At 35.0% G+C, this 26,715-nt stretch overlaps 2 protein-coding genes across 3 annotated transcripts; one reads left to right on the top strand and one right to left on the bottom strand.

The window, feature by feature from the left end:
* On the bottom strand, positions 1 to 19,875 carry LOC109183950 (UDP-glycosyltransferase 78D2-like). The gene is made up of 4 exons (XM_019333978.1): positions 19,360 to 19,875; positions 16,317 to 16,319; positions 8,643 to 8,646; positions 1 to 103 (listed from the first exon to the last, which is right to left on the bottom strand). The coding sequence occupies exons 1-4, from the start codon at positions 19,838 to 19,840 to the stop codon at positions 1 to 3; spliced, it is 591 nt and encodes a 196-aa protein (XP_019189523.1). The 5' UTR covers positions 19,841 to 19,875.
* On the top strand, positions 13,160 to 25,841 carry LOC109184016 (glucan endo-1,3-beta-glucosidase 11-like). 2 transcript variants are annotated; one of them, XM_019334047.1, is made up of 4 exons: positions 13,160 to 13,164; positions 21,737 to 21,865; positions 22,709 to 23,748; positions 25,544 to 25,841. In XM_019334047.1, the coding sequence occupies exons 2-4, from the start codon at positions 21,802 to 21,804 to the stop codon at positions 25,613 to 25,615; spliced, it is 1,176 nt and encodes a 391-aa protein (XP_019189592.1). In that variant the 5' UTR covers positions 13,160 to 13,164; positions 21,737 to 21,801; the 3' UTR covers positions 25,616 to 25,841. The 2 variants fall into 2 exon arrangements, with proteins under 2 accessions (XP_019189592.1, XP_019189591.1); XM_019334046.1 differs by lacking the exon at positions 13,160 to 13,164 and having other exon boundaries at positions 21,372 to 21,865.
* The last annotated feature ends 874 nt before the right edge of the window (positions 25,842 to 26,715 follow it).

Consider the following 26,715-nt stretch of genomic DNA (forward strand, 5'->3'; position numbering starts at 1 on the left):
TTAAAGATCATATTTCTTTTTGGAATCAGGGTCAAATAGACCACTCAACTGCGCACCAAATTGCAATTGAGCCATCGAACTCAAAAAGAATATAATTCGGTCCCTGAACAACGCAAATTCATGCAATTCAATTCAAATTGACTTGTTTACCTGAAAAGACGGTTACCGGATTTAAAAATATTTTTTTAATAATTAAAAAAAAAAAAAAAACTTCGTCTCCGGCGGAGACGAAGGGGTGGCTTTGTCTTGAGCCGTCTCCTCAGCCATGGAGACGCCCTGAGAGTTGCCTGCGGAGACAAGTGGCGGCTTCGTCTTGGGCCGTCTCCCCGGCCATGGAGATGGCCTGAGACGAAGCCACCTTTGTCTCTACCGGAGACAAGAAGACTTCTTCGTCTCCGGCGAAGACGACGTAGTATTTTTTTTTTTTAATTTTAGATTTTTTATTTAAAATTATTTAAAAATATTTTTAAATTCGGTAACCGTCTTTCCAGGTAAACATGTCATTTTTTGATTGAATTACATGAGTTTGTGTTGTTTAAGGACCCAATTACATTTTTTTTTAATTCGATGACCTAATTATAATTGAGTGCACAATTAAATGGCCTATTTGACCCTAATTCCTTTCTTTTTCAGCAACAATCCATATATATATATATATATATATATATATATATATATATATATATATATATATATATATATGACACTGCTTTTGCTTTTGCTGACATCCAACAAAAGTTTCATGACCTCTCATTTTATTGTTATTATTTTTAATTATCTCCAGTAACTTTATTTTCTATATATTAATTAACTTTTAATTTTTATAGATGAATTTTTTTTTTTTTTAAGCAGGAGTGATTTGGCATGCCAGAGACTAATTAATGTGCAATATTATATAGATCAAAATTATTGAAGTTTTTCATTATATTTTTTTTTTGTGTTTGGGTTCAAAATAATTGAATATTTAGTTCGAATGAAATACATAAATTAATGTCTTCGAACATAACTTAACTGGTCAACTAACTTAATTCAAAATAAGTTCATAAATTTTGCTTGACTAGCAGCTGTAATGTGCGAGGTTTGGATCCTATAAGAACTAAAAAATAGGTATTGATTTGGCATTGTTTTAAAGAACTGAAAGCTATAGTTAAAGCACATCTCACAATTTATATTCTCCACCGAGACATAAGCAATAAGGGGCACTTAAGTTTCGGTTGAAACTTATATATTACAAATTGGAATATTTAGCTCAAGCAAATGAACACTATAACTGTGAATAGTCAATAAAGGATGTTGGCATTATCATGTTGAACAGATATTATGTGTAGGTTAGATTGTAATAATAAAAAAAAATACTAAAATCAAAATAATATGAACCAAGTATAGTTTGAACCTATCACTTCCCACTTAAGAGAGCAACCGGGTACCACTAGACCACAAGCCACTTGGTTATGTGCCTAGCTTTATCGGCTATTATTAGATTTGTATAAATATTCCTTACTTTTTTTAGTAAAATATAAATTAAAGCGAGGAGGTTTAAGGATTCTATATATTATATGCATGATCAAGTGGCTTGTAGTCCACTAGTATCGGATTGCTCCCTTAAGTGGGAGGTGTAAGGTTCAAACCTTAATTGAGGCAATAGTGTGTATATGTAGGGTATCCCCCTTCCTTATAATAATATATATATATATATATATATATATATATATATATATATATATATATATATATATTATATGCATGAAATGCTTTTGAAAGTGTCATGTTGCACTTTCTTCCCATTCCTTGGCACCAGAAAAGGAAAAAAGTAAAATAAAATAAAATAATTGAAAGTTGAAACTTTTTAACCTTTCTAATTTATTACTCCGTATAAAACTTTAATAAGGAACTTAATTTATTAAATAGAATCAAATTGGGAAATTCGACCTCTACCATAGTATTGAGAAATGTTACATTCCCTTCATGATTTTACCCACTAATTTTTACCTCCTTACATGTTTTGATTTTTTAAAAAATATTTGATTAATAAATAAATTTTTACTTATAAATAAACACCATGAATTATGAAGTAAAATTTGGAGCAACATTATTGTTTTGAAGTATTTGATCTATTACGTGGTTCATCTATGATTGCATGCATGTTAAATTGTTACATGCATGATACAATCGCCTTGTTTGGTAAATGGTTGTTAGCTGTTAGTTGATTGGGTTAATTAGAGGGTATAACTAATTGATAATATTAGTTGATTGTAAAAAGATGTTTGGTAAATTAGCTGTTAGCTGATAGTTGTTCGGTATAATTTCTTTTCTCAAAAACCTAATTGAAAAAGTTATTTTGAGTAAATTTTTGAATTTTAACATTTTGGAGTACAAAAAGCTAATTAACCAAACACTTATATTGATTTTTAAACCAAGTCAAACAACTAATAGTGATCAAATAAACTAAATTAATATTAGTCTATAAGCTAATTATTTTATCAAACAGGCCAATAATTAACAATTAGTTTAAATTTGTGAGATTGCTTTTGTCACTGCATCTGAAAACGGTACCTTCTATGTTAAGGCAAGAGAAACATGATCGATACTGTAATCCCACGTACATTCCTCAAATGGATTTTGGTCTACTTTAATTTATTGCAATTCAATCACATATAAAAAGATATGTTATCCACTTATTTTCAATGTCCTATCTGCTTAACATTAGAGGTCATTCCTCTCCAACAAGTCTAACCCACATAAATTTTCTATTAAAATTTACTTTTTCTATATGGTTTGCAAATTATAACACAGGAGTAATGTTTACCAGTACATACCCTTAGGTAATAAATACACATTTCCCTCATCTAGAAATTCGGTGCAGCTAATTTACACCTTTAAATTATTTATTTTTTATACGACAAATTAATTTAAACATATCAAATTTTAATTTATTTTTAGATCAAGTGAATAAAAATAAATTAGTTTGATATATATATATATATATATATATATATATATATATATATATATATATATATATATACTAAAACTAATTCTATTTTTCCTCTGGTTAAGCTTTAGTACTTAATGATGGCCCGGTTAGAATTACATTTTTTAATTTTTCATGGTTCATTTAATCTTCATCGATATTACATTATGGCTCTGTTTGGCAAACCTAGTTGAAAAGCTATAAGCTAAGAGCTGAAAGCTGAAAATGAGCTGAAAGCTGAAAAGCTATAAGCTCGGAGCTAAAAACTAAAGAGCTGTTATGATTGAAAGTGTTTGGTAAAATTAGCTTTTTGATAAGTTGATAAATGTAAAAAGACTAAAAAGGACATCTTCATAAAATTTAAATTAGTTTGTTTACATATTAAAATTTAACATTTTGTCTTTAAAAAATTAACATTTTGAAATAAAACTATTAACATAATCATGATCTAGCATCTCATAATGAAGTAGCAATATTGTTGTGAATCTCATAATAATAATAATAATAATAATAATAATAATAATAATAATAATAATAATAATAATAATAATAATAATAATAATAATAATAATATTTGCGGTGAAAGTTACGGATAAAGGAGAAGAGAAAAGAGTTTTAATTGGGAAGGGTAAATTATGTCATTATTTTAAAATAATAAGGATAAATATGGAAAAAAAAAAGTTAGGAAGCTAGGAGCTTATTTTGAAACGCTACCTAAAGTAGCATTTCAAAATAAGCTCTTATTTTAAGCTAGGAGCTTATTTTGGGAACATTACCAAACCGAGCTTATAGCTTATTAGTAGCTTAAAATAAGCTATAAGCTCCTAAATAAGCTTTGCCAAATCGAGCCTATGGCTCTGTTTGGCAAACCTAGCTGAAAAGCTATAAGCTAGGAGCCGAAAGCTGAAAAGGAGCTGAAAGCTGAAAAGCTATAAGCTCGGAGCTGAAAATTGAAGAGCTGTTATGCTTGAAAGTGTTTGGTAAAATTAGCTTTTTGATAAGCTGATAAATGTAAAAAGACTAAAAAGAACATCTTCTTAAAATTTAAATTAGTTTGTTTACATATTAAAATTTAACATTTTGTCTTTAAAACAAATAACATTTTGAAATAAAACTATTAGCATAATCCTGATCTAGCATCTCATAATGGAGTAGCAATATTGTTGCAAATCTCAAAATAATAATAATAATAATAATAATAATAATAATAATAATAATAATTGCGGTGAAAGTTGTGGATAAATGAGAAGAGAAAAGAGTTTTAATTGAGAAGGGTAAATTATGTTATTTCTTTAAAATAATAAGGATAAAGATGGAAAAAAAAGTTAGGAAGCTAGGAGCTTATTTTGAAACGCTACCTAAGGTAGCGTTCCAAAATAAGCTCTTATTTTAAACTAGGAGCTTATTTTGGGAACATTACCAAACAGAGCTTATAGCTTATTAGTAGCTTAAAATAAGTTATAAGCTCCTAAATAAGCTCTGCCAAACAGAGCCTATGTGTATATATTAATTCCACATTAATAATGTTGGTTACTTTTGAAGTAATTACTTAATTAGATTGTTTAGTACTTTAAATTGAATATTTAGCTCTAAAAGGTTATCTGCAGGGGAAAAAATTGTAATCAAAGCCAGCCTGGATGATAAAAACCCCCCCTTTGAAGTATGTTACATACTTTCTTGTTTTTGTTTTTCTTCTTTTTTTTTTTTTTAGTTTTTTTTTTTGAAAACCATACTTTCTTGCTTTAATTTAACTTTTGTTAGTATTAAAATAAAGTATTCGACTAATCAACATTTAGTTTTGCAGTGGTAATAAAGACTTAATTATTGTGAGTAGAAGTGATGTATAAATGGTGGGAGAACTCTAAGCTAATACTTGGATTGCACATTTATTTTTATATATTATATATGCTCAACGTAATATGCCTCCTCATATGTGTGGGCCGATTACTTTTTGATGGGTTCCAAACAACACATGGACCGCAGTCTATTTTTTATCGGGTGATGCGGAGATTCGATCCATGACCTTTGGCATGGAGTTGGCTCTGATACCAAATTGAAGCATGTGTTCTATCTCAACTAAAAGTTTAAGATGATAGTTGGATTTTACATTTATGTTTATATATTATATGCTCAACAGGGATTTACTTCCTTCGCAAATTATGCCGTGCAACCGTATGCACCATGCAAAATGACATCGTTTTACTATGATGGAGTAACGGTGCCATTAGTAGCACCGTTTAACTCGACCAATCAAATAATTTTTATTATTATTTTTTTTTTTACAAAAACTCCAATCGACGTGTAATTATAAATATATAGTTATGCAAGTCTGAATATATAGTTATGAAGTTATGGATATATAGGTATGAAGTTATGGATATATAGTTTTGGAATAATGGATATGTAGTTATGCAATTATGGATATAGTTCTCTGTGAACAAGCATTTTAAGAATTCTGAATATGGAGTTATGTAATTATGAATGTCTAGTTGTGAAATTATGAATATATAGATATGAAATTATGAATGTGTAGTTATTATTTCTAAATGTACTATTGTCAAATTATGAATATATAGTTATGTAATTCTGGATATATAGTTATAAAATTATGAATATATCCTACTGTTTGAATACGAAAGGAAACCGCCTAACGCTGTTAACGACAATCCGAACAGGATTATTATTTTTTAAAATGAAACGGCGTCGTTTTGCAACCGTGTGCACCATGCAGTGGGGTTGTACATCGTAACGATTGTACTTCCTTCATGGACATTAAGGTGGATTTATGGAGATCCATGATATAATCGGTTGAAGTTAAGAAATATGGATTGTCATTAAAAAAAAAAAAAAAAAAAAAAAAAAAAAAGTGCCAACTGGAGCTCCAAGAATCTTTGTGATGATGATTGTATGTGTATATTACAATTTACAACATACTTAGCTTTCAACATTGTTGTAGTCACTGTTCTCAAAAAAAAAAAAAAAAAAACATTGTTGTAGTCACTAAGCATTATATCTATTTTGACAACTTTTCTGTCAAAGTTTCGACTTTCAATGTGGTGTGTCAGTGATCAAATTCCTTTATATACATATATATGTGTGTATTCCTTTGTTTTATTCTATATATATATATATATATATATATATATATATATATATATTTTTTTTTTTTTTTGTACTTTCTTGATCTATATATATATTGTACTTTCTTGATCCAACTTTATTGTGTATGTGCATATTGCTTTCACATCCCACAAAAGAGATCGAAATTAGAACACGCTATCGGTCGATTTTAAATTATTTGTAATTGATTTTTTTTTTTTTTTTTTGAAAAAATTATGGTCAAAAGTTATAAAATATAGTAGAGTGCGAAACGTAGTGTCATTAGAGAGTATCCTATTCTTGGCTCAACGACTTAATTTCATTTTTGGTTTTAGATTTATAGATGACAATCTACGTACTTTTACGGGGCATTTGATTGGAAGGGAGAATTACGTGAAAAAGGAATTGTAATTTCATGGGGGATGAATTACTTGAAATAAAGTGAGAATTTAAATTCCAGTGTTTGGTTTATAGAAATATAATTACTGAAAATTTTAATTCCAATGTTTGGTATACATGGGAATTGAAAGGGAATAATAAGTAGTATAAAGTCTAAAATGCCTATGATTGTTGCCGGCATCAATTTTAAGTTAAAAAAAAAAAAAGTGAGGGGTAATTTTGTGTCATGATTATCTTTTTTCTTCCTAAAATTCATGGAATTAAAATCTCGGGGGAGGGGGGTGGGGCATGCGATTTTAATTCCATGAAAATGAGGAAATTGCAATTCCTTCCAACCAAACTAAGAAATTAAGTGGTCGTTGGAATTAGGTGGGAAGGGAATTTAAATTTCCTCCAACCAAACGCCCTGTTAGTTTTTTTATTTATCCGAACATTCATTTTTTGACATAGTATTATTGTGACATGACCAATTTTGGTCCTCTATAAAAAAAATGTTGAAATTTCGTTAAATACAAGGGCATTTCGCTCTTTAATTATGAATTTTTTTCAGAAAATAAACATAAAAAATATAATGGGTCAACCATTTTGTACTTAAAAGTTCAAAATGTCCCTTCAATTTAATGAAATGTCAACGATTTTGTTGATAGAGGACCATAATTGGTTATGTCATAATAATACTAGGACCAAAATAGATGTTCTGATTAAAAAATTAAAAAAAAAAATAAAACTGAGTGAACTGTCACCTATAAATCTAAGACAAAAAAAAAAAAATGAAATTAACTCTGAAAATAATCTATGCATAACAACTACCTTAATAGCTCAATCCCATTTTGGGGTTTTAATGGGACTCATGTTAGGAAAATTAAAAAAAAAAAAAAAAAAACAAAAACAAAAACAAAAACAAAAACAAAAACAAAAAAACAAACAAAAAAACAAACAAACAAAAAACAAACAAAAACAAAAACAAAAACAAAAAAACAAAAAGTTTTCATGGTTGGCGGCCATCCTAATGCACGACCGTCTTTTATTTATTTATTTATTACGTGGAGCATAAAAATTTAAATTAATCTTAATTCATTTTTATCTCTTTTGTCTCATCCAACCCATCCAAAGACTCACAAAAAACGATAGTTATGCTGTGCATCCGTATGCACCATGCATGATGCATACGGATGCCAAAACGACGTCGTTTTATTAAAAAACGTGCGTCTTCCCTTTAAAAAAAAATTCAGGTTCGATTCCCATCAACAACATTATATTGTTCATTCATTCTGGAATTTTAGTTCATAGATTATGGAATTATAGTTCATTGATTATGGAATTATAGTTCATCGATTATGGAACTGTAGTTCATCGATTCTGAAATTTGTTCATTCATTCTGGAATTTTTAGTTCATAGATTAGATTATGGAATTATAGTTCATCGATTATGTAATTATAGTTCATCGATTATGGAATTATAGTTCATCGATTATGGAATTATAGTTCATATGTTGTTGCTGGGAATCGAACCTGATTTTTTTTAAGGGGAGACACGCGTTTTATTAAAACGACGTCGTTTTTGCATCCGTATGCACCATGCATGGTGCATACGGATGCACAGCATAATTTGCCCACAAAAAACTTCAATTTGTTATAAACATATTTAGTGGACATCATTTGTAACGGATGTAACGGATGCTTTGATTGCTCATTATGTATATTTATATCCTTTGTAATGGACACACCTTATATGATGATGTGGAGATGAATAAGATGATTGGTTTTCCCTCTCCATTCTCTATTCCTTCTTCTCCTTATTGTGTTTATATTATACAACACGTTATTAGTACTTTGCTCTACATATTCGTAAGGAGAATCGGAGGTGGTATACAACACGTTATCAGTACTTTGCTCTACACGTTATCAGTCTGATGAGCCAGCCCCATCCCGCGCCGGCACTTTGATGAGCTGACCCCGCGCTGGCACTTTGATGAGCCGACCCCGCGCTGCCACTTTGATGGGCCGACCCCACACAGGCACTTTAATGAGTCGAACTCGCGCCAACAATTTGATGAGCTGGCCCCATACCGACAGTCTGATGAGCCGGCCCCGCACCCGAGGGGAACCTTTGAGGAGGCAACCGCAAAAAAAAAAAAAAAAAAAAAAAAAAAAAAAAAAAAAAAGTTCCAACTCGTCTCACTTTTCTATGCTCGTAGTTTTCCAACTAGAAACGAGATCGAAAAGGCTTGACTCAAGCTCGAGCTCGTGTGCGCCGGCATGAATGTCGTCCAGAAATTTTCCGACACATCCACTGAGAGCACGAAAGAAACTGATGGTTTCGCGAGAAGAACATTCTCGGCTTAGTGGCCGAAACATAGTTAAGTTTCAGGTTTCGGCCACAACATGCATCACCGTAATTGAAGGTTTCGGCCTGGTGGTCGAAACTTCCAGTTTTGGCCTGCACGAACCTGTCTTGTTGTGACCGTTGGGTGGTCAATTCAGCTGTTACGGAATTAATTCTTTGAATTAATTCCAATTTTAATTTTTTGAATTGAAACACATGTTAATGGTTGCTGTTACAGGAAGGTGGGGGGTGCCCTTAAGTGCCTATTAAAAGCTATTTAATCTCCCACCCCTATATAAGAAGGAGTTGGGCAGTAGAGATTTTACACAACAACAAGAAAGTTTATTTTCCAGCCTCAAAACTCTTTGCTTCTACTCTTTCTTAAGCCTACTGTGTTCATAATCTTGCTTTGTTCGCCGGATTCCTTGTTTGAGTGCTCAAACATTGAATCATAGCAAGTTTTATCCTGGGAAGTCTAGGCCACAACTCTCTTAGCACTTTTGGGAGGTGACAAATAAGGTTTTAAGGAAAGAGTGATCGCTTGACTCTTGCAAAAAAAAAACCAACACCAAACACTAGCCAAATTCTCCATCTTTTCTTCACTTTTTTTTTCCAGGAAAATAATAATCTTATTTTATTGGATTATTATTTGTTTTCTACCAACGATTCCAACAGTCTTAAAACTTTATTCCTTGTTTTCCCGTTGGTGGTCTTCTCCGAATTTCCTTGAAGAAAATGGAGCATCCCGTACTGCCAATCGATGGGGAGGATAATGTTGTTGCGGACAACAATGGAGGAAACGGCAACAATGTTGCTAATTCCCAAGCTACACCAGTGAACATTGGTTCACAAGACGGTAGGAGCACCGAGGGATATATTCCCATGACTCGGGTACCTTCGGTACCGAGTGGATCGGCTGAAAAGCCGGAGAAGTTCACCGGTGTTGGGTCGAACTTCAAGATGTGGCAACAAAAGATGTTATTCTACCTAGCAACTCTCGGCTTGGCAATGTTCTTGTCCGAGAGTGTTCCTGAGTTGAAGGAACAAGATGCACAATCCGTGATGGCAGTTGGCTATTGGAAGGACTTGGACTTCCTTTGCCGAAACTACATCCTGAACGGATTGTGTGACACGCTATATGTTGTATATCGAAAGATTAGCACATCAAAAGCGTTGTGGGAAGCTTTGGATCATAAATACCAAAGTGAGGATGCCGGCTCAAAGAAATTTGTGGTTGGCCGATTCCTCGACTTCAAAATGGTTGATTCAAAGTTCGTGCTAAGTCAGGTAGAAGATTTGCAATTAATCTTCGACGAGATCCGTGACGAGGGAATGGTGCTAAGTGAAGCCTTCCAAGTGGGATATGTGATCTACTTGTTGCCTCCAGGTTGGAAGGACTTCAAGAACTACCTTAAGCATAAGCGAAAGGAGATGAACCTGGAAGACCTGATCCAGCGACTCAGGATTGAGGAGGGGAACAGGACGAATGATAAGAAAGTTCCTATCGTTGTTGGCGCTAAGGCCAACGTTGTGGAGCACGGTAAAAGCTCCAAGAGGAACAAGAAGGACAAGCGAAAGCTAGGTCCGAAAGGTGGTGTTACTAAGAACAAGTTTCTTGGCGAATGCTACAATTGTGGCACGCCTGGCCACAGAGCGTCTGAATGCAAGGCTCCAAGGAAGAAGAACAAGAGTTCTGAAGCTAATGTTGTTGGAGATAGCAGCCAGAAGGAGGTCGAGATTAGCCTTTCGGCTATGGTGACCAAGGTGAACATCGTGGGCTCTAACCCTCGTGAATGGTTCATCGACACGGGTGCAACTAGGCATTTATGTTGCAACCGAGAGATGTTCAACACCTTTGAGACCGTTGATGGTGAAAAGTTGTGGATGGGAAACTCTGCTCAGTCTGCTGTGGAAGGCATGAGCAAGGTGGTTCTGAAGATGACTTCCGGGAAGGAACTGACGTTGAACAACGTGCTATATGTTCCGGAGCTGAGGAAGAATCTTGTGTCTGGCTCTCTGTTGAACAAGCATGGCTTTCGCATGGTGTTCGAGTCAGACAAGGTTGTTTTGTCTAAGTTAGGAATGTTTGTTGGTAAAGGATTTGTAACTGATGGGATTTTTAAGCTCAGTGTAATTCTTGTTATCAATAAAAGCAAAGTTAATTCCGTTTACTTGCTTGAGTCTTCCAATTTGTGGCATGGTAGACTAGGTCATGTTAATTTTAATTCTATGCGTAGATTAATTAGCATGGACCATATTCCTAACTTTCAAATTGACACAAATAACAAGTATGAAATTTGTGTTGAGGCAAAACTAACGAAAGTACCTTTCAAATCGATTGAAAGGGAAACTGAACCACTAGAATTAATCCATAGCGATTTGTGCAATTTTAGATCGATACAAATGAGATGTGGTAATAAGTATTTATCACGTTTATCAATGATAGCACACGATACTGCTATGTGTATTTGCTTAAAAGCAAAGATGAAGCCGTTGATAAATTCATTCTTTATAAGAATGAAGTGGAAAACCAACTTAATCGGAGAATTAAGAAGGTTAGAAGCGATAGAGGTGGTGAGTACGAAGCACCGATTAGTGACTTCTGTGCAAGTGTAGGTATCATACACGAGCGTACGGCACCTTACTCACCTCAATCTATCGGTGTTGCCGAACGAAAGAATCGTACATTGAAATACATGATGAATGCGATGCTTATAAGTCCGGGCTTACCTCAAGATGCGTGGGATGAGGCGATTTTGACAAGTAATTACCTTTTAAATAAGGTACCCCGCAAGATGCTCGATAAGACTCCTTATGAGCTGTGGAACGGTAGGAAACCTTCCTACCAGTACCTGAAAGTGTGGGGGTGTCTTGCCAAAGTTTTGGTGCCAACACCTAAGAGAGTAAAGATAGGTCCTAAGACGGTGGACTGTATCTTTATTGTCTATGCACATAATAGTAGTGCTTATCGGTGCTTAGTATACGAGTCTCATAATCTGGACGTACATGAGAACACGATAATAGAATCAAGGAATGCATATTTCTTTGAAAATATATTTCCTTGTAGGTCCAACGAGGGACCAAGTACGTCAAAACGAACGTTTGACAAAACTATGGATAATGATTGTGGGGAATCTGAGAAAGAACCCGAGCTTGAGCCGGGACGTAGTAAGCAGGCGAGAGTTGGAAAATTATTCGGTCCCGATTTTCTAACTTACTTGTTAGAGTACGATTCGGGTACTCTAACTTTTTTATTAGAAAACGAACCCGATTTTCTATCTTGTTTGATAGAGAATGAGTCTCGAACATATGTAGAAGTCGTGACTTCTACGGAAGGACCAATGTGGAAAGAGGCTATAAAAAGTGAGGTGGATTCTATTATACAGAATCACACTTGGGAACTTGTTGATCTTCCTCCGGGTAGTAAATCCTTAGGATCCAAGTGGGTCTTTAAAAGGAAGATGAAACCTGACGGTACCATTGAGAAGTATAAGGCTAGGCTTGTAATCAAGGGTTACAGACAACGCGAGGGCCTTGATTACTTCGACACGTATTCTCCCGTGACGAGAATAAACTCCATTAGGATGATAATTGCCATAGCCGCGTTGCGGAACTTGGAAGTTCACCAAATGGATGTGAAAACCTCTTTCCTAAACGGCGAATTAGATGAGGAAATCTATATGGAACAACCCGAAGGGTTTGTGGTTCCAGACCAAGAAAGAAAATTGTGTAAGTTGGTTAAATCGCTCTATGGTTTGAAACAAGTGCATAAGCAGTGGCACGAGAAGTTTGACCATGCGATGTTAACTAACGGGTTTAGAATAAACGAAAGTGACAAATGTGTCTACGTTAAGGAAACGATAGACGGCTACGTCATTCTTTGTTTATATGTCGATGATATTCTCATCGTTTGTAGTAATGATCGGATGATCAAGTCTACCAAAAACATGTTAAATGCGAGATTTGACATGAAGGATATGGGTTTGGCTGATTTAATCCTTGGGATTAGAATCATTAGAAGACCTGATGGTCTTGTGTTGAGCCAATCACATTATATTGACAAAATCCTTGAGAAATTTAACAAGGATGATGGTCAATTGGCTAGAACACCGTTTGATACAAACGTTCATCTAACCAAGAACCACGGAGAAGGTATTTCACAAGTAGAATATGCTCGGGTTATTGGTAGTTTGATGTATCTTATGAGCTATACTAGGCCGGATATTGCCTTTGCGGTTAGTAAACTCAGTAGATATACAAGTAACCCCAGTGCTATGCACTGGAAGGCAATAGTAAAGGTTATGAGATACTTGAGGTATACTCGTGATCTTGGACTGCACTACGTGAGATATCCCGCTGTACTTGAAGGGTATAGTGACGCGAACTGGATATCTGATATTAAGGACTCTAAGTCCACGAGTGGCTACGTATTTACACTAGCCGGTGCAGCCGTTGCGTGGAAATCCTCTAAGCAAACCGTGATAGCTAGATCCACGATGGAATTTGTGCTGATAGCCTTGGACAAAGGTTGTGAAGAGGCTGAATGGCTACGCCATTTTCTAGAGGATATTCCTAATTGGGAAAGACCAGTACCTCCAATATGTGTGCATTGCGATAGTCAAGCCACAATTGGGAGAGTACAGAGTCATATGTATAATGGTAAGTCTAGACATATGCGTCGGAGACATAATACCATTAGACAACTGCTCACAACTGGTGTTGTCTCGATTGACTAGGTAAAGTCAAAAGACAATATAGCGGATCCGCTGACCAAAGGGTTAGGCAAAGAAGTTGTGGAGAAGTTGGCACGAGGAATGGGTCTAATGCCCTTGGACTAAAAAGTTCTATAGTGGATACCCAACCTAGCTGGCACCTAGGTTCAATGGGACAACTAAATTATGGAACGGAGCGCATCACTGTGGGGGTCTCGGACTCCCTACCACTCCTCGTTAAAACAGTGACTCTCGCATGAGGCTAGCATGTTGATGCTTTAATGATTCTTGGGTATGCGGGAACTCGAGAAAGAATCACATATGTAAGAGAGAAGTGAGGGTCGCTTCAAAGGAGAATTGGTGGGCACAATTCTTTAGAAACTCTTGCAGAACCAAGAACGGTGACCCACGACCAAAACGGGCACACTCGTGAGAACAGAGCATGGTTGGGAGGTTCCTGTGTGAGATATGTCATCGTCTACACAAACACCAGTTGGTTCAAAGACATCGCGTTCTACCGTACAGCCAGTAGAGTAAACATGTCTTCACAAGGGAAGGTTCAAAGGGTATAGTGACTCCCTACCTATCCTATGCAGGGATCGACCGTTTGAACACAGTTGTTTCCGATTTCAAAATACTCTGAAAATCAATTTTTCATTCATGTGGGGGATTGTTGGAAAAAATAGCTTAAAATGGCATGTTAAGTGGCTATTTTGTGGTACAATTATCAGTGGGGTCCACTTCCGATTTGGGTCGGGTCAAAGTGGATTCGGGTTCTTCATAGTGAGACGAAGAGATTGATATATTGTACGCTCAAAACGGATAATGGGTGAATGAGATATTGATTCTCAAAGTAGACCCATTTGAGTTGGAAAATGAAGGGAAAGAGTGAGCTTTTGTCCCACATTGGTTTGGAAAGAGGATTTGCCTCCCTTTCTATATATTGTAATTATATATTTTTTATTTTTATTATGTTATGTTAGCATATAAAATAATTTTGTTTCTCAAGTTCAAGATTTTAATTAATATTCTAAAATCATGTAATTATATATGATACCGTTATCTTATTTATTTATTTTAATTTTTAAATTTATTAAAATATATAAAAATATGTTAAGAATATTATAGTGTGTGTATAAAAGATAACCCTAAAACAAACATGATTATATTACATACCTCAATTTTAACCAAACACAGGAATCTAACATTCCCAATAATCTAATATTCTCTAAGGTAATCTAACATTCCGTGAACCAAACGAGCCCTTAGTAGTAGGGTACACTGATACACGGCTTTCCTCGTCATGCCGTACCAAATCCGACAGTGGTAGGCGAGGCTGGTCAAAGTTTATTGTTGGTTTTTATTTTGATATAATGAATAGGTCCCACGCGCTTTCTTAGATAATTGAGCTCACGCCCAAAGCCCACCATTCAAATTTGTATCCCTCTGAGGCTCTGATGTCATATGATATGACCCTTTGTTACGTGACTAATAAATAAATGAGTTATTCTATAGGGAAAATGACGCTTTTTCCCCTATGTTGTTTACTAATAGCACATTTTTTTCCTGTGTTGTTTATGTAACCACTTTATCCCCCTCAATTGTTTTTAAAGTAGCTATTTTCTCCCTCTCCGTTAAATAAGTGTTAGGGATGTTAAATATGAGAGTAAAAATGACATTTCACTTATTATTATTATTATTATTATTATTATTATTATTATTATTATTATTATTATTTAGTAATGAATTTGGTTTGCAATATAACTTTGCATTTTAGTCGTGGAGTACTGCAGTATATTAGGGCGTTGGGTGGGACTTATTATTATTATTATTATTATTATTATTATTATTATTATTATTATTAATGGACGACCCCACCCAACGCCCTAATATACTGCAGTACTCCACGCCTAAAATGCACAGTTATATTGCAAACCAATTTGGTTTGCAATATAACTGTGCATTTTAGGCGTGGAGTACTGCAGTATATTAGGGCGTTGGGTGGGGTCGTCCATTAATAATAATAATAATAATAATAATAATAAGTGAAATGCCATTTTTACCCTCATATTTAACATCCCTAACACTTACTTAACATAGAGGGGAAAAAATAGCCACTTCAAAAATAATTGAGGGGATAAAATGGTTACATAAACAACACAGGGGGAAAATGTGCTATTAGTAAATAACACAGGGAAAAAAAGTGTCACTTTCCCTATTCTATATGTAATTTCAAATCTTATTCCTTTAATTAAAATTAAAATTCATATAGAATATATATATATATATATATATATATATATATATATATATATATATATATATATATATATATATATATATATATATATATATATATATATATATATATATTACTTTTGTGATAAAAAAAAATTCACAATTACATTAGAAAGATCTTATGCGATAAATATGATAAATAAAAGTGTGATAAAAATCAAACTAATGACATTTTGGTACGAGAATCATACTCCACATACTTAATCACCGCAAACCTATTTTGATACATTTATTTTTTACTCTAATTTTTATTCTTGATTAACATATGTTCTAATTCATTCAGAATAATATAAACCTAGGAATTTGGAGTAAATAGTTGATAAAACATACTTCTAATACAATTACAAAATTAGAAATGATACATCATTTTAAAAAGATTTGAGCTAAATTTTCTTTTAAAAAGCAATCAAATTCACTAAAACTCGAAAAAACAATTATATTATTAATAGAAGGTAGAATAATTATTGCTTCACTAGAACAATTTACAAAGATGGTGGAAAGAAGAGATGACTTCCTTACTTCTTATGCAATGGTAACATGTCAAGCATAATAATTGCACTTAATGGTCCCACAATTGCATCTCTTAATTTAACAAGTGATGACAAACATCCAACAACTTCTCAATCAATATGCCACAGAGAGCATTCATAGTATGATTTATTCTTGTATAATTTGATACCTATTACTTGTGAACAAAATTTATCTAATGTACATTCTCAAATAGTAACTATAATTTTTAATAAATACCCTTAAAATGAGTTCAGATATATAAATATGAGAAAAGTGTCAAATTGGCCTCCTAAGTCAAGTGGATAGTGCAATTGGGTCTCTTAAGTGAAAAAAAACTCCATTCAAATCCCCTAAACCGGTAAAATTGTTCAATTAAGTCCAATATGACTTGTTTACCAAGTTAAATCGATATGGTGTTGACACGTGTCCTTCTTATTTTATTTTTTAAAACAAATGTTTTTTATTTATTAAAAATATTATTTATTATAAATTAATAATTAAAATAGTAATAATAATTAACAATTAAAAAAAAAAACAGCCACCAGATGTTTGCACTGGACAGTTAGTGACTATCTTCCTTCTTCACGGTCGTCTAAGGAAGGCGGCCATGGACGTCTGGCCGTCTTCCTTAGACGGCCGTGGCCGGACGGTCACGGCTGTCCGTGAAGAAAGAAGACAACCACCGGCTGTCAGGTGGATGTTTTTTTTTTTTTTTTTTTAAAAAATTTTAAAAGTATTATTATTATTTTAATTAATTAATTAATTAATAAAAAATAATATTTTTAATAAATAAAAAGTATTTATTTAAAAACATAAAATACGAAAGACACGTGTCAACACCATATCGATTTAACATGTTAAACAAGTCATATTGGACTTAATTGAATAATTTTACAGGTTTAGGGGATTTGAATGGAGCTTTTTTCACTTAGGGGACCCAATTGCAGTATCCACTTGACTTAGAAGGCTAATTTGACACTTTTCCCTATAAATAAATACTCTGTATCTATAAAAAGTTTGGATAGCATTAAAAACTCAAAACATGATAGTTTGTATATAATATTTTATAGGGAAAATGACACTTTTCCCCCCCGAGTTATATACTTATAGCACTTTTTCCCCCTAAATTATAGAAGTGGCTCTTTTTCCCCCTGAAATGTTAAATGGACATATTTACTCTTAAAATAAATATTTTATTTATTTTTCTTCTCCAACAAATTAATACTATAATTTGGTTCAAACCAAACAGATACTATAGCAACCAAACCAAAATATTCCAATTACAATTTATAATCAAAACACAATATTTAGAGTTTATTAAAATCGCGAACCGGAATGACCGGTTCATGTTCCGAACTGAAAAAATAAAATACATTTATTGTTGAATTTAGACTATTTTAAAATAAAGACGGTTCAAAATCGCGAACCGGATTCGGAACCGCCAGTTCACGGTTCATGATCCAGTTTTTTTTATTCTTAAATTTAATAAATTGAAATCCAAATATTGCGTTCTAGATCTGAATCATAACCGAAAACTTTTAATTCGCTTGCTATAGTGTCTGGTTCAGTTCGAACCGAACTGTGGTAATCGCTACATATACGCAATAATTTGTTGGAGAAGTAAAATAAATAAAATGTTTACTTTAAGGGTAGAAACGTCAATTTAATATATTATGGGGAAAAATTACCACTTTTAAAATAATTGAGGGGACTAATGTGCTTACATAAATAATTGAGGAGGAAAAAATGCTATAAATATATAACTTGGAGAGAAAAAGTGTCATTTTCCTTATTTTATATTAAAAAAATTTATACTTTTAGCCCTCGAGTTAGCATGAAATAACTTAATCTTTCAATTATTGAAGTCTCTAGTGTTAGTCCTTCAATTATTATATCGATAGAGGATATATAGTCCTTTGAATGACAGATTTGAAGGACTATATCTATTACCAAGATATTTTCCTTAACAAATTTTGACACTAAGGGACTATGTTGGCCACCAAGATATAATTGAGAGACTAAATGTAGATGCCCCCAATAATTGAGGGGCTAAGTAAGCTATTTTACTATAATTGAAAGACTAAGGGGTCGTTTACTTCATTTCTCTGTTTTTCCATTTCCAGTTTTCCATTTCTCCATTTCTCCAATTTTCCTTCTCCATTTCTCCAGTTTTCCATTTCTCCAATTTTCTAATTTTCATTCCCCATTCCTCTAGTTCTTCATTTCTCTAACTTTTTGTTTTTATTAAATACAATCATCTCATATATCATTTTTACATTTCTACAATAATAATAATAATAATAATAATAATAATAATAATAATAATAATAATAATAATAATAATAATAATAATCTTCTGAAGAAGGGGGAAACCTGAAGCAATAATAATAATAATAATAATAATAATAATAATCTGAAAAAGAGGGGAAAAACTGAAGCATTAATAATATTATTATGAACTGGGAAGAAAGTCAAGAAACTGAAGGTGAAGAGGCGGAAAGCTAAAGGAGAAAAATTCAAAACAAAGAGCAAGACAGGGTTCGAACCAACGACATATTGGCCAAAGTTACTGTTCACCCATTTTTTTTTCCATTCTTCCATTTGGAGATATCCAAATTTGCTTTCTCCAAAAATGTACATGAAGTGGAAAAATGGAGAAGAGTTAGGCAATTAGAGAATAGATTTTAGTAAACAAGTTTTCCATTTTCCATTTTTCCACTTCTCCAATTTTCTGTTTTTCCAGAAAATTTTCCATTTTTCCAGTTTGTTAAACGACCCCTAAAAGTGTCATTTTTCTTTTTATATATTATTTATAGTTCAAAAGAGAAAATTTCAATTTTGGTCACACGACTATAGGGGCTTTGTTAATTTCAGCACCTAACTTTCAAAAGTATCAATTTAGTACCTTGAGTATGTAATTTTTCTCAATTTTAGTCATTCCGGCCAATTTACTGATCAAATTCCACCGGAAAAATTAATAGGCACAAAACTGAGGGGCAAATAAGTCTTTTCCTGAGCACAAAACTTGTGTACAGCCGGAAAACCATTTGCGGTTGGAGTGGCGACGACTAAACTACGGACAAAATCGGTATACAAGTGAGCGGAAATTGAGCAAGCTCCGGCGGTCCAAAGAACGATCCAAGGAACGCCGCCTCTTTCCGCCGCCAAGTCACCGCCGAACCACAGAAACGCATCCGTCAAGAAACACCCAAATTTGGTCCCTGTTTCCGCCTCCGCTTCCGCTATGGCCTTCACGTAATTACCCGGCATCGCCATGATGAACTCCTCGTGGGTGACCAATGCCTCGCCTGCCACAGTCCCATCCCACACGTCGTACGCCTTCACGTTCCCGGCGCCCGGGTTCCGCCCTCTGAACAGACCGGAGTTTGAGTCGTGATTGTTGAAGAAAGAAAACCGTGCGCTTGGAAAGGCGGCGGAGAGCTGCTCCACGAGGCTCAGTAGAGGGGCCGCGTGGGTGGCGAACGGGAAGGCTAGCACCGCTACATGGCACTCTGAACTGCCCATTTTTTTCCGGCGAGAAATGGTTTTCCGGCTGTACACAAGTTTTGTGCTCAGGAAAAGACTTATTTGCCCCTCAGTTTTGTGCCTATTAATTTTTCCGGTGGAATTTGATCAGTAAATTGGCCGGAATGACTAAAATTGAGAAAAATTACATACTCAAGGTACTAAATTGATACTTTTGAAAGTTAGGTGCTGAAATTAACAAAGCCCCTATAGTCGTGTGACCAAAATTGAAATTTTCTCTAGTTCAAAATATACCAAATGAGTTTGGGACATATCCGAAAATCTGATGGGTAATGTGAAATGGGTTAGAGACGAGTATGAGTACGAATAGTATTCATTTGGGTATGAAACATATTTGAATAATTTCAAATACATTGAGTTCAAATTAAAAAAATAATTAAACCCCGGTGTTGGTGTATTGATTCTTTGGGATGCAGTAGTTTAAGAAATTATAGAATAGATACTACATTGTAATAGTCTGATGACAATATTGGGCATGAGTTAAAAACTTGTTGGGTTAGAGTTATGGGGCCGTAGATGGACCCAAGGGGGAGCAAGTCGATGGTGTGGGGGTACCGCCAGGAAGGTGGCCGGCGCCGGTGGCCGGAGGAGGTCGTCGGCGAGGGCGCGCAGGTTCAGCGCCCCCTCGCGTGGGGGCGACAGTATGTGACTGCCAGTGCCCTCGCGCGGGGTAGCACGACGTTCTGATGCGATTCCCGAGCGGACGTATGCTCCGATGAACACAGGAAGTGGGGTGTGCCGGCCTAGGGGGCTTGGAGGAAATAGCGGGTGTAGCGGTGCTACGTGGAACAGGTGGCGCTTGCCAGGGGGTGTCGATCCGATGGCGTACACGTGGACGACAGAAGATAGGGGGAGCATGCTATAAATAGGGGGTTTGGATTCTTAACACAGGGCAACAAAGACACGACACGCACTGCGGTCTAGCGGTTTTGATCTCGTACTCTCAACCCCTCTACTTGGGTTTAATTCCTATTAGTGGCATAGTTAACCATAGCCCATTCCTTGGGCCGTCATTTTGGACTTACCTCGGACTTTGTACGTATTATTTTGGGCTAGCCCATTCCTTGGGCCATGATCTTTGTACTTGTCGTCATTCTGGACCTGTATCTTGAGCTTTGTACGTATTATTTTGAACCTAGCACCCTGGATCATAAAGCTACTACCTTCTTAACCCCGTTCTGTATTTATATACTGGATTTATAGTGGACCCGGTCCCAATAAAATCATCCGTCAATAATACTAAAAGAAATTTCAAAAAAAAATTAAACCATTATTACCCTAGACCCTAGTCGCTATCATTTCTAAATTTTGAATACAATAATAAAAGAAAAATATTACGGAGTATATTTAAACTAGATATCTATATTAGTCAATAAACTTAAGGAAGTTGTGAAAGAATTAGGATAGCAATTTTGGCAACATACCAAACTTCCAATCAAACTCTCTTTCTTTGATGGTGCAGTCAATGTGTTCACACTCTGAGACAAAAGCAAACTTAACCCAATGAACTCTCAACAAGAACACTCATACACTATTATTTATAACTCTCACACTCCAAAGGCAGAATCTTTACACCTCTTACGCTCTCTCACTCCATATTCTAAACCCTCCCCTGGAAAACGACCGCCTAAAACCCAACCCAAGAAACCCCCGGCCCAAAACCGCCCTTCTCTGCCGCCGTGGACCACCACATTCAAGAATTCGAGGGGGAGAATAAAAAGAAGAAACTCTCTATCTTTTCTTTGTTTCCTTGCCCTTGCTACACTTGTACTTGTGTTGAGGAAAACCCGGAAATTTATTGCGTTTGCCATGTAAAGTACCTGGCTTTAATGATCATCTTGGCAGAGGGTAGTGGACAGAGATAAAGAAAGCAAGAAAGAAAGAAAGAAAACGTGGGTGTCATCGGAGGGACACAACGGCGTCGTTTTAGCTTCGGAGGGATGGGGATCCCGCTAAAGTGTCTCCGATCCATCCTTCTGCTCTTCATCCTCCTCAACCATCAGGGTAACTTTTACTGCCTGTGTTTTGGATAGTTCATAGGTCATTGCTCTTTCAAATCTATGGTTTTAAAATTTAAAATTTAAAATTTAAAATTTAAATCTCCTTCACTCTGTCTTTTGATGGGTTTCATGTTTGATTCTCAACTGCTGTGATGATTCTGTGAACTAAACTGGTATTGGATCATGGGTGATTACTGTTTTGCTTCATTGACTTTGGGTTTTCCTTTCTTGCCTATTCAAAATTTTGGGATTTCTTTTTGAATTTTAACCAAAAAGGAAAATTCTTCACTTTCTGTATGTCTTACTACTTTAACTTAGAATTAGCTATCTCCAATTTGATGAAATTAAAGTTGGTTTGAGCTACTGAAACTTTTGTTGTTGTGGGAAGTACCACTTGATTAAAGAACTTGGGTTAAAGTATAGCTTGTGAGATGTGAACTACCTTCTTTATTAGTAAAAACATTCCTCATCTTGTATGGTGAAAGCCAAAAATCTCTTAGCTTATATCAGTAAACACATATATTCCTCATCTTTTATGTTAAAAGTTTTCATGCATCAAAGTATCAAATGTGAATTTTCTTGGTTGGGTTGATTGGTCAACTCAAAGTTTGTGACTTTAGGATCTTGGGGAGGCAAAAATTCCAGTTATTTTAGTGTAATGGTATTTGTTTTGTCTATGGATGCACATTTCTAGTATGTGTTGCTTGCCTTGAAAGCAAATCTTGTCTAATTGCCCTTTTTGGTATCTTTTTTTATCAAGAAGCATTTTGGCATCATTTTATGTCTGGTGCTTATTTCGTAACGGGATGATATAATGGTATGTTCTTCCTGTCTTCCTTATTTTCAGCTCAACAAACAGCAAGAGCGTTCACGGGAACTTATGGGATTAATTATGGAAGACTAGCGGATAACATCCCTTCACCAGATAAAGTTGTTAAACTCCTTAGAGCAGCAAAGATTAAGAATGTTAGAATTTATGATTCAGATCACAGTGTCATCAAGGCCTTTACGGGGACTGGACTTGAGTTGGTGGTTGGGCTTACTAATGGCGAAGTGAAGGATGTGAGTGCTAATGCAGATCACGCGCTGAATTGGGTGAAAGATAACGTGAATGCTTTCCTGCCCGATACAAACATTGTTGGGATTGCTGTTGGCAATGAAATTTTGGCCGGGAGTGATTACGAACTATCAACTTCTTTGTTGAACGCTGTAAAGAATATACACAACGCCACGAAGAAGCTAGGGATAAGCGATAATATTCAGATAACAACTGCACACTCGCAGGGCGTTTTCAATAATTCATACCCACCCTCGTCGTGTATTTTTAGAGAGGATGTTTCCCAGCTCATGAAGCCACTTTTGGAGTTCTTCTCCGAGATAGGATCACCGTTCTGTTTAAATGCCTACCCATTCTTGGCCTACACATACAACCCAGACAAGATTCATATTAACTATGCTCTCTTTAAGTCCAATGATGGGATTTATGATAATGCAACTCATCTTCATTATGATAATTTGCTCGATGCACAGATCGATGCGACCTATGCAGCACTGGAGGATGCTGGGTTTAAAAAGATGGAAGTTATAATAACAGAGACAGGCTGGGCGTCTCGTGGGGACCAGAATGAACCTGCTGCCACAGCTGACAATGCTAGGACATTCAATTATAATTTGCGGAAAAGACTTGCAAAGAGGAAAGGAACTCCAATGAGGCCAAAACATGTTTTGAAGGCATACATTTTTGCACTGTTTAACGAGGATTCGAAGCCAGGCCCAACATCTGAGAGGAACTATGGGTTGTTCAAAGCTGATGGGAGCATCTCTTATGATATTGGTTTTCATGGATTGGAAGATTCATCTGCAGTGTCTTCGCTTTTGTCTTTGAAGGTATGATGCCGATTTTGTCTCTCGACTTTTAATTCTGCTATCTCTAATCTTGCAAGATTAAAGGCTAGGTTTTGTTTGTAAAGTACATGCATGTTTCTTTCTTTATTGAGGGAGGGGAGGAGATATTATGACTGGATTAATATATGGGGCACTTACTAATGGTTGTATCATAGTGGGCATGGAGCTTTTTTCTAACCGTGTAAATTTAATGGAAAATTCTTTTAAGATAATGTCTTGACTTGCCTGTTGTTATGGAGAAAACATTAGAATTACCTGTCATATGGTCACTAGCTCCAGAGTCAATGACCCACTGTGTAGACGAAGAAGAAACACATGCAACAGGATTACCTGTTTGGACAAGGGTTGTAGAAAAAGGCGGTTGATTGGATGGAAACTGGGATGGAGACTGCGTAGAAGAAGACACCTTCAGTTGATTGAACACTGCTAACTCCTCATCTATCATAACCACTATATGTCCTTCAGACCCCGAGGTTGTGTTAGCAAATCTTTGGTGCCTGGGTGGTTTAGGACATTGGTTTCTGAAATGACCTGGCTCTCCACAATTGAAACATACCCTTGGTCCTACACGTTCTCCTCCACCACGTCCTCGATGGCGACCACCTCCACCTCGACTATTATACCCTTCTGCCATGTTCAAGTTCAACCCAGGAAATAATCGCAAACCCTAAGTGCAGAATATCAACAACCCAAAACTCCACAAAACATACCAGGGCAGAACCTACTCACTAAGGCGAGTTGACCGGTGTAATTTCCATGCTTGTCTATCTTCCATGCCTATTCATATCTAACAGATACATTGCATTAGATATGCCTCACTTAAAAGACTTCTAATGAACTCTAACATTACCTCATTCTTTATCGAGGAGTATCAGCTGAATAAGTATTTAGTAATGAATCCTAACATCACCACATTTAGGAGGAGTGTCAAATGAATAATTGTTTACTTGTTTAGCTACGAGTATAATTTATGGTCCAATCGTGTTTGCCCCATTTCTTTATTGTGGAGTATCTTTTGAATTTAACATAATCGAAATATCAGGTAGAAACTTCAACTTTAAGTGATTTTAAGATAACCCGGACATGTCTTGCAGAGAAATATTTCTTTTTTATAACTAATCCTTGAAATTAACTAGCAGAAGTTATTGGGATTCCTTCCGTTTTATCATTGGTGTAGTTCAATGTATCAGGAAACACATTTAAGTATACTTTCTTGGCAAGTTGTGTGATGTGTTAATGCCACGAAGATTCTCAACAGATTTTCCTTTTAGAAGTGCTGTTAATTAAGCCTACATTTTTGTTGATAAAATGTGAAATATCTCGGGATATCTTATGTGGCCTTATGCAATAAGAGCTGAGGTAAGTTTTCCCTATTTGATGGCTCTTGACATCGCTAGAAACTTAGTGAACTTATTTTTTAGTTTCCGTTTCCATTTCATTTCAAGAGTTGAAGTTTTCAAGTTTCTAGGAGGCTTTTTTGGTTTGAAGAGCTGGATTGATTAAATGTTGGGTTCTTCATAATTTCTTTCAGTGTTCTGTTCGATTCGTTTGGGGCATTAGGTATAGGTTTGTGTTTCCGATATTGATTCTAAGCGCTATATATAGCTGACCTTTCACCCCAAATATACCATTAAGCTTCTGTTATTCTCGAAACAAAATAGTCATGTTGCTTTCTGATACAACGGTTTATATTACTGATCTTTTTAAGCTTCTGTTACTTCTCTACACTACGTCGAGTTATGAACTTAACCCGTTCTGCAAACATTCAATGTTTCAGGGATTCAGAGCTCGAGGGTTGTGTTTCTCGCTGTTAGCAACCTCGGCTTCACTGCTGCTGCTATGGTTATGACAACAATTTTGGTGTCCTCATTCTAGTTTAAGGTTACCCAGTTAACAATGAAATGAAATTCTATAGTGGAATTGTGAGAGGTGATGATATGAGAGATCCAGGCAGAATAGATGGTAGTGATATACATGAATGCAGGTTTTTACTTATAGAGGTGACTGATTGTCTTTACTCATGCATTCAGCTATGTACATCTGTCAATATGAAATAATCTCTTTTTTTTCTCCTATGATGTTTCTCTATGCACTTTGGATGTAGACAACTTTTTTTGGACCAACAAGATGAATTGTGAAGAAGTCACTCTCGAATCTTATTTATTTATTGAACTCCCTTTTCCTAACATAGTAATAGTAAATGATAAATAGTTTAAAAGATATTGGCCATGTTTGGTAAAAAATTGCTTACAGGCCAATTTTGGCTTATTTGATCACTATTAATTATTTGATTTAGTTAAAATATCAATATAAATGTTTGGTTAATTAGCTTTTTGCAACTTCAAAAAGGCTACAATTCAAAAAGCTACTCCAAACAACTTTTTCAATTAGCTTTTTGAGAAAAGAAATTATACCAAACAGCTATCACCTAACAGTTAATTTACCAAACACTTTTCTATTATCAGCTAATTTATCAACTATTTATACTCTCTATTTAACACAATTAGCTAACAGCCATTTTACCAAACAGGGCCATTGTAACAATTGAAAATTGGTAAAAAGGAAAATATTACTTTTACTCCTAACAAATCTTAGATATAGATAACTCTTTCTGGATCATAAGATGAAAATGTCCTATCCATGCTTGCCACATTAGGAAGTATAATTCATGGAGTAGAATTTAAGAATCCCCATAGTAGAACTCATCATAAAATATGATGATGTGTTTTTGAAAATATGGGTGAAATTTAAATTTTAATTTGGATATATTGTACTCTTCTTTTTGTTGTTTCATGAGAAGGGGTTGGAGAACATTATTGTGGATTCCAAAGCTGTGGTGGAAGTCTTGTCAGATAAGTGGATTGGTGATGAAGAGTGTGCCTCCTTAATCCGACACTATAAGTTTTTGGCTGCAAAGTTCTCACATCTTAGAGTCATGCATGTTTTTAG

The sequence above is a fragment of the Ipomoea nil genome, unplaced genomic scaffold (assembly GCF_001879475.1).
Source record: "Ipomoea nil cultivar Tokyo-kokei standard unplaced genomic scaffold, Asagao_1.1 scaffold1237, whole genome shotgun sequence".
Taxonomy (NCBI): domain Eukaryota; kingdom Viridiplantae; phylum Streptophyta; class Magnoliopsida; order Solanales; family Convolvulaceae; genus Ipomoea; species Ipomoea nil.

Coding starts and splice junctions, on each gene's coding strand:
- LOC109183950 (XM_019333978.1), bottom strand. CDS start 19,840: ATGGGCAGTTCAGAGTGCCATGTAGCGGTGCTAGCCTTCCCGTTCGCC.
- LOC109184016 (XM_019334047.1), top strand. CDS start 21,802: ATGGGGATCCCGCTAAAGTGTCTCCGATCCATCCTTCTGCTCTTCATC. Junction 21,866..22,708: donor CATCCTCCTCAACCATCAGG/GTAACTTTTACT, acceptor CCTTATTTTCAG/CTCAACAAACAGCAAGAGCG. Junction 23,749..25,543: donor CTTCGCTTTTGTCTTTGAAG/GTATGATGCCGA, acceptor TCAATGTTTCAG/GGATTCAGAGCTCGAGGGTT.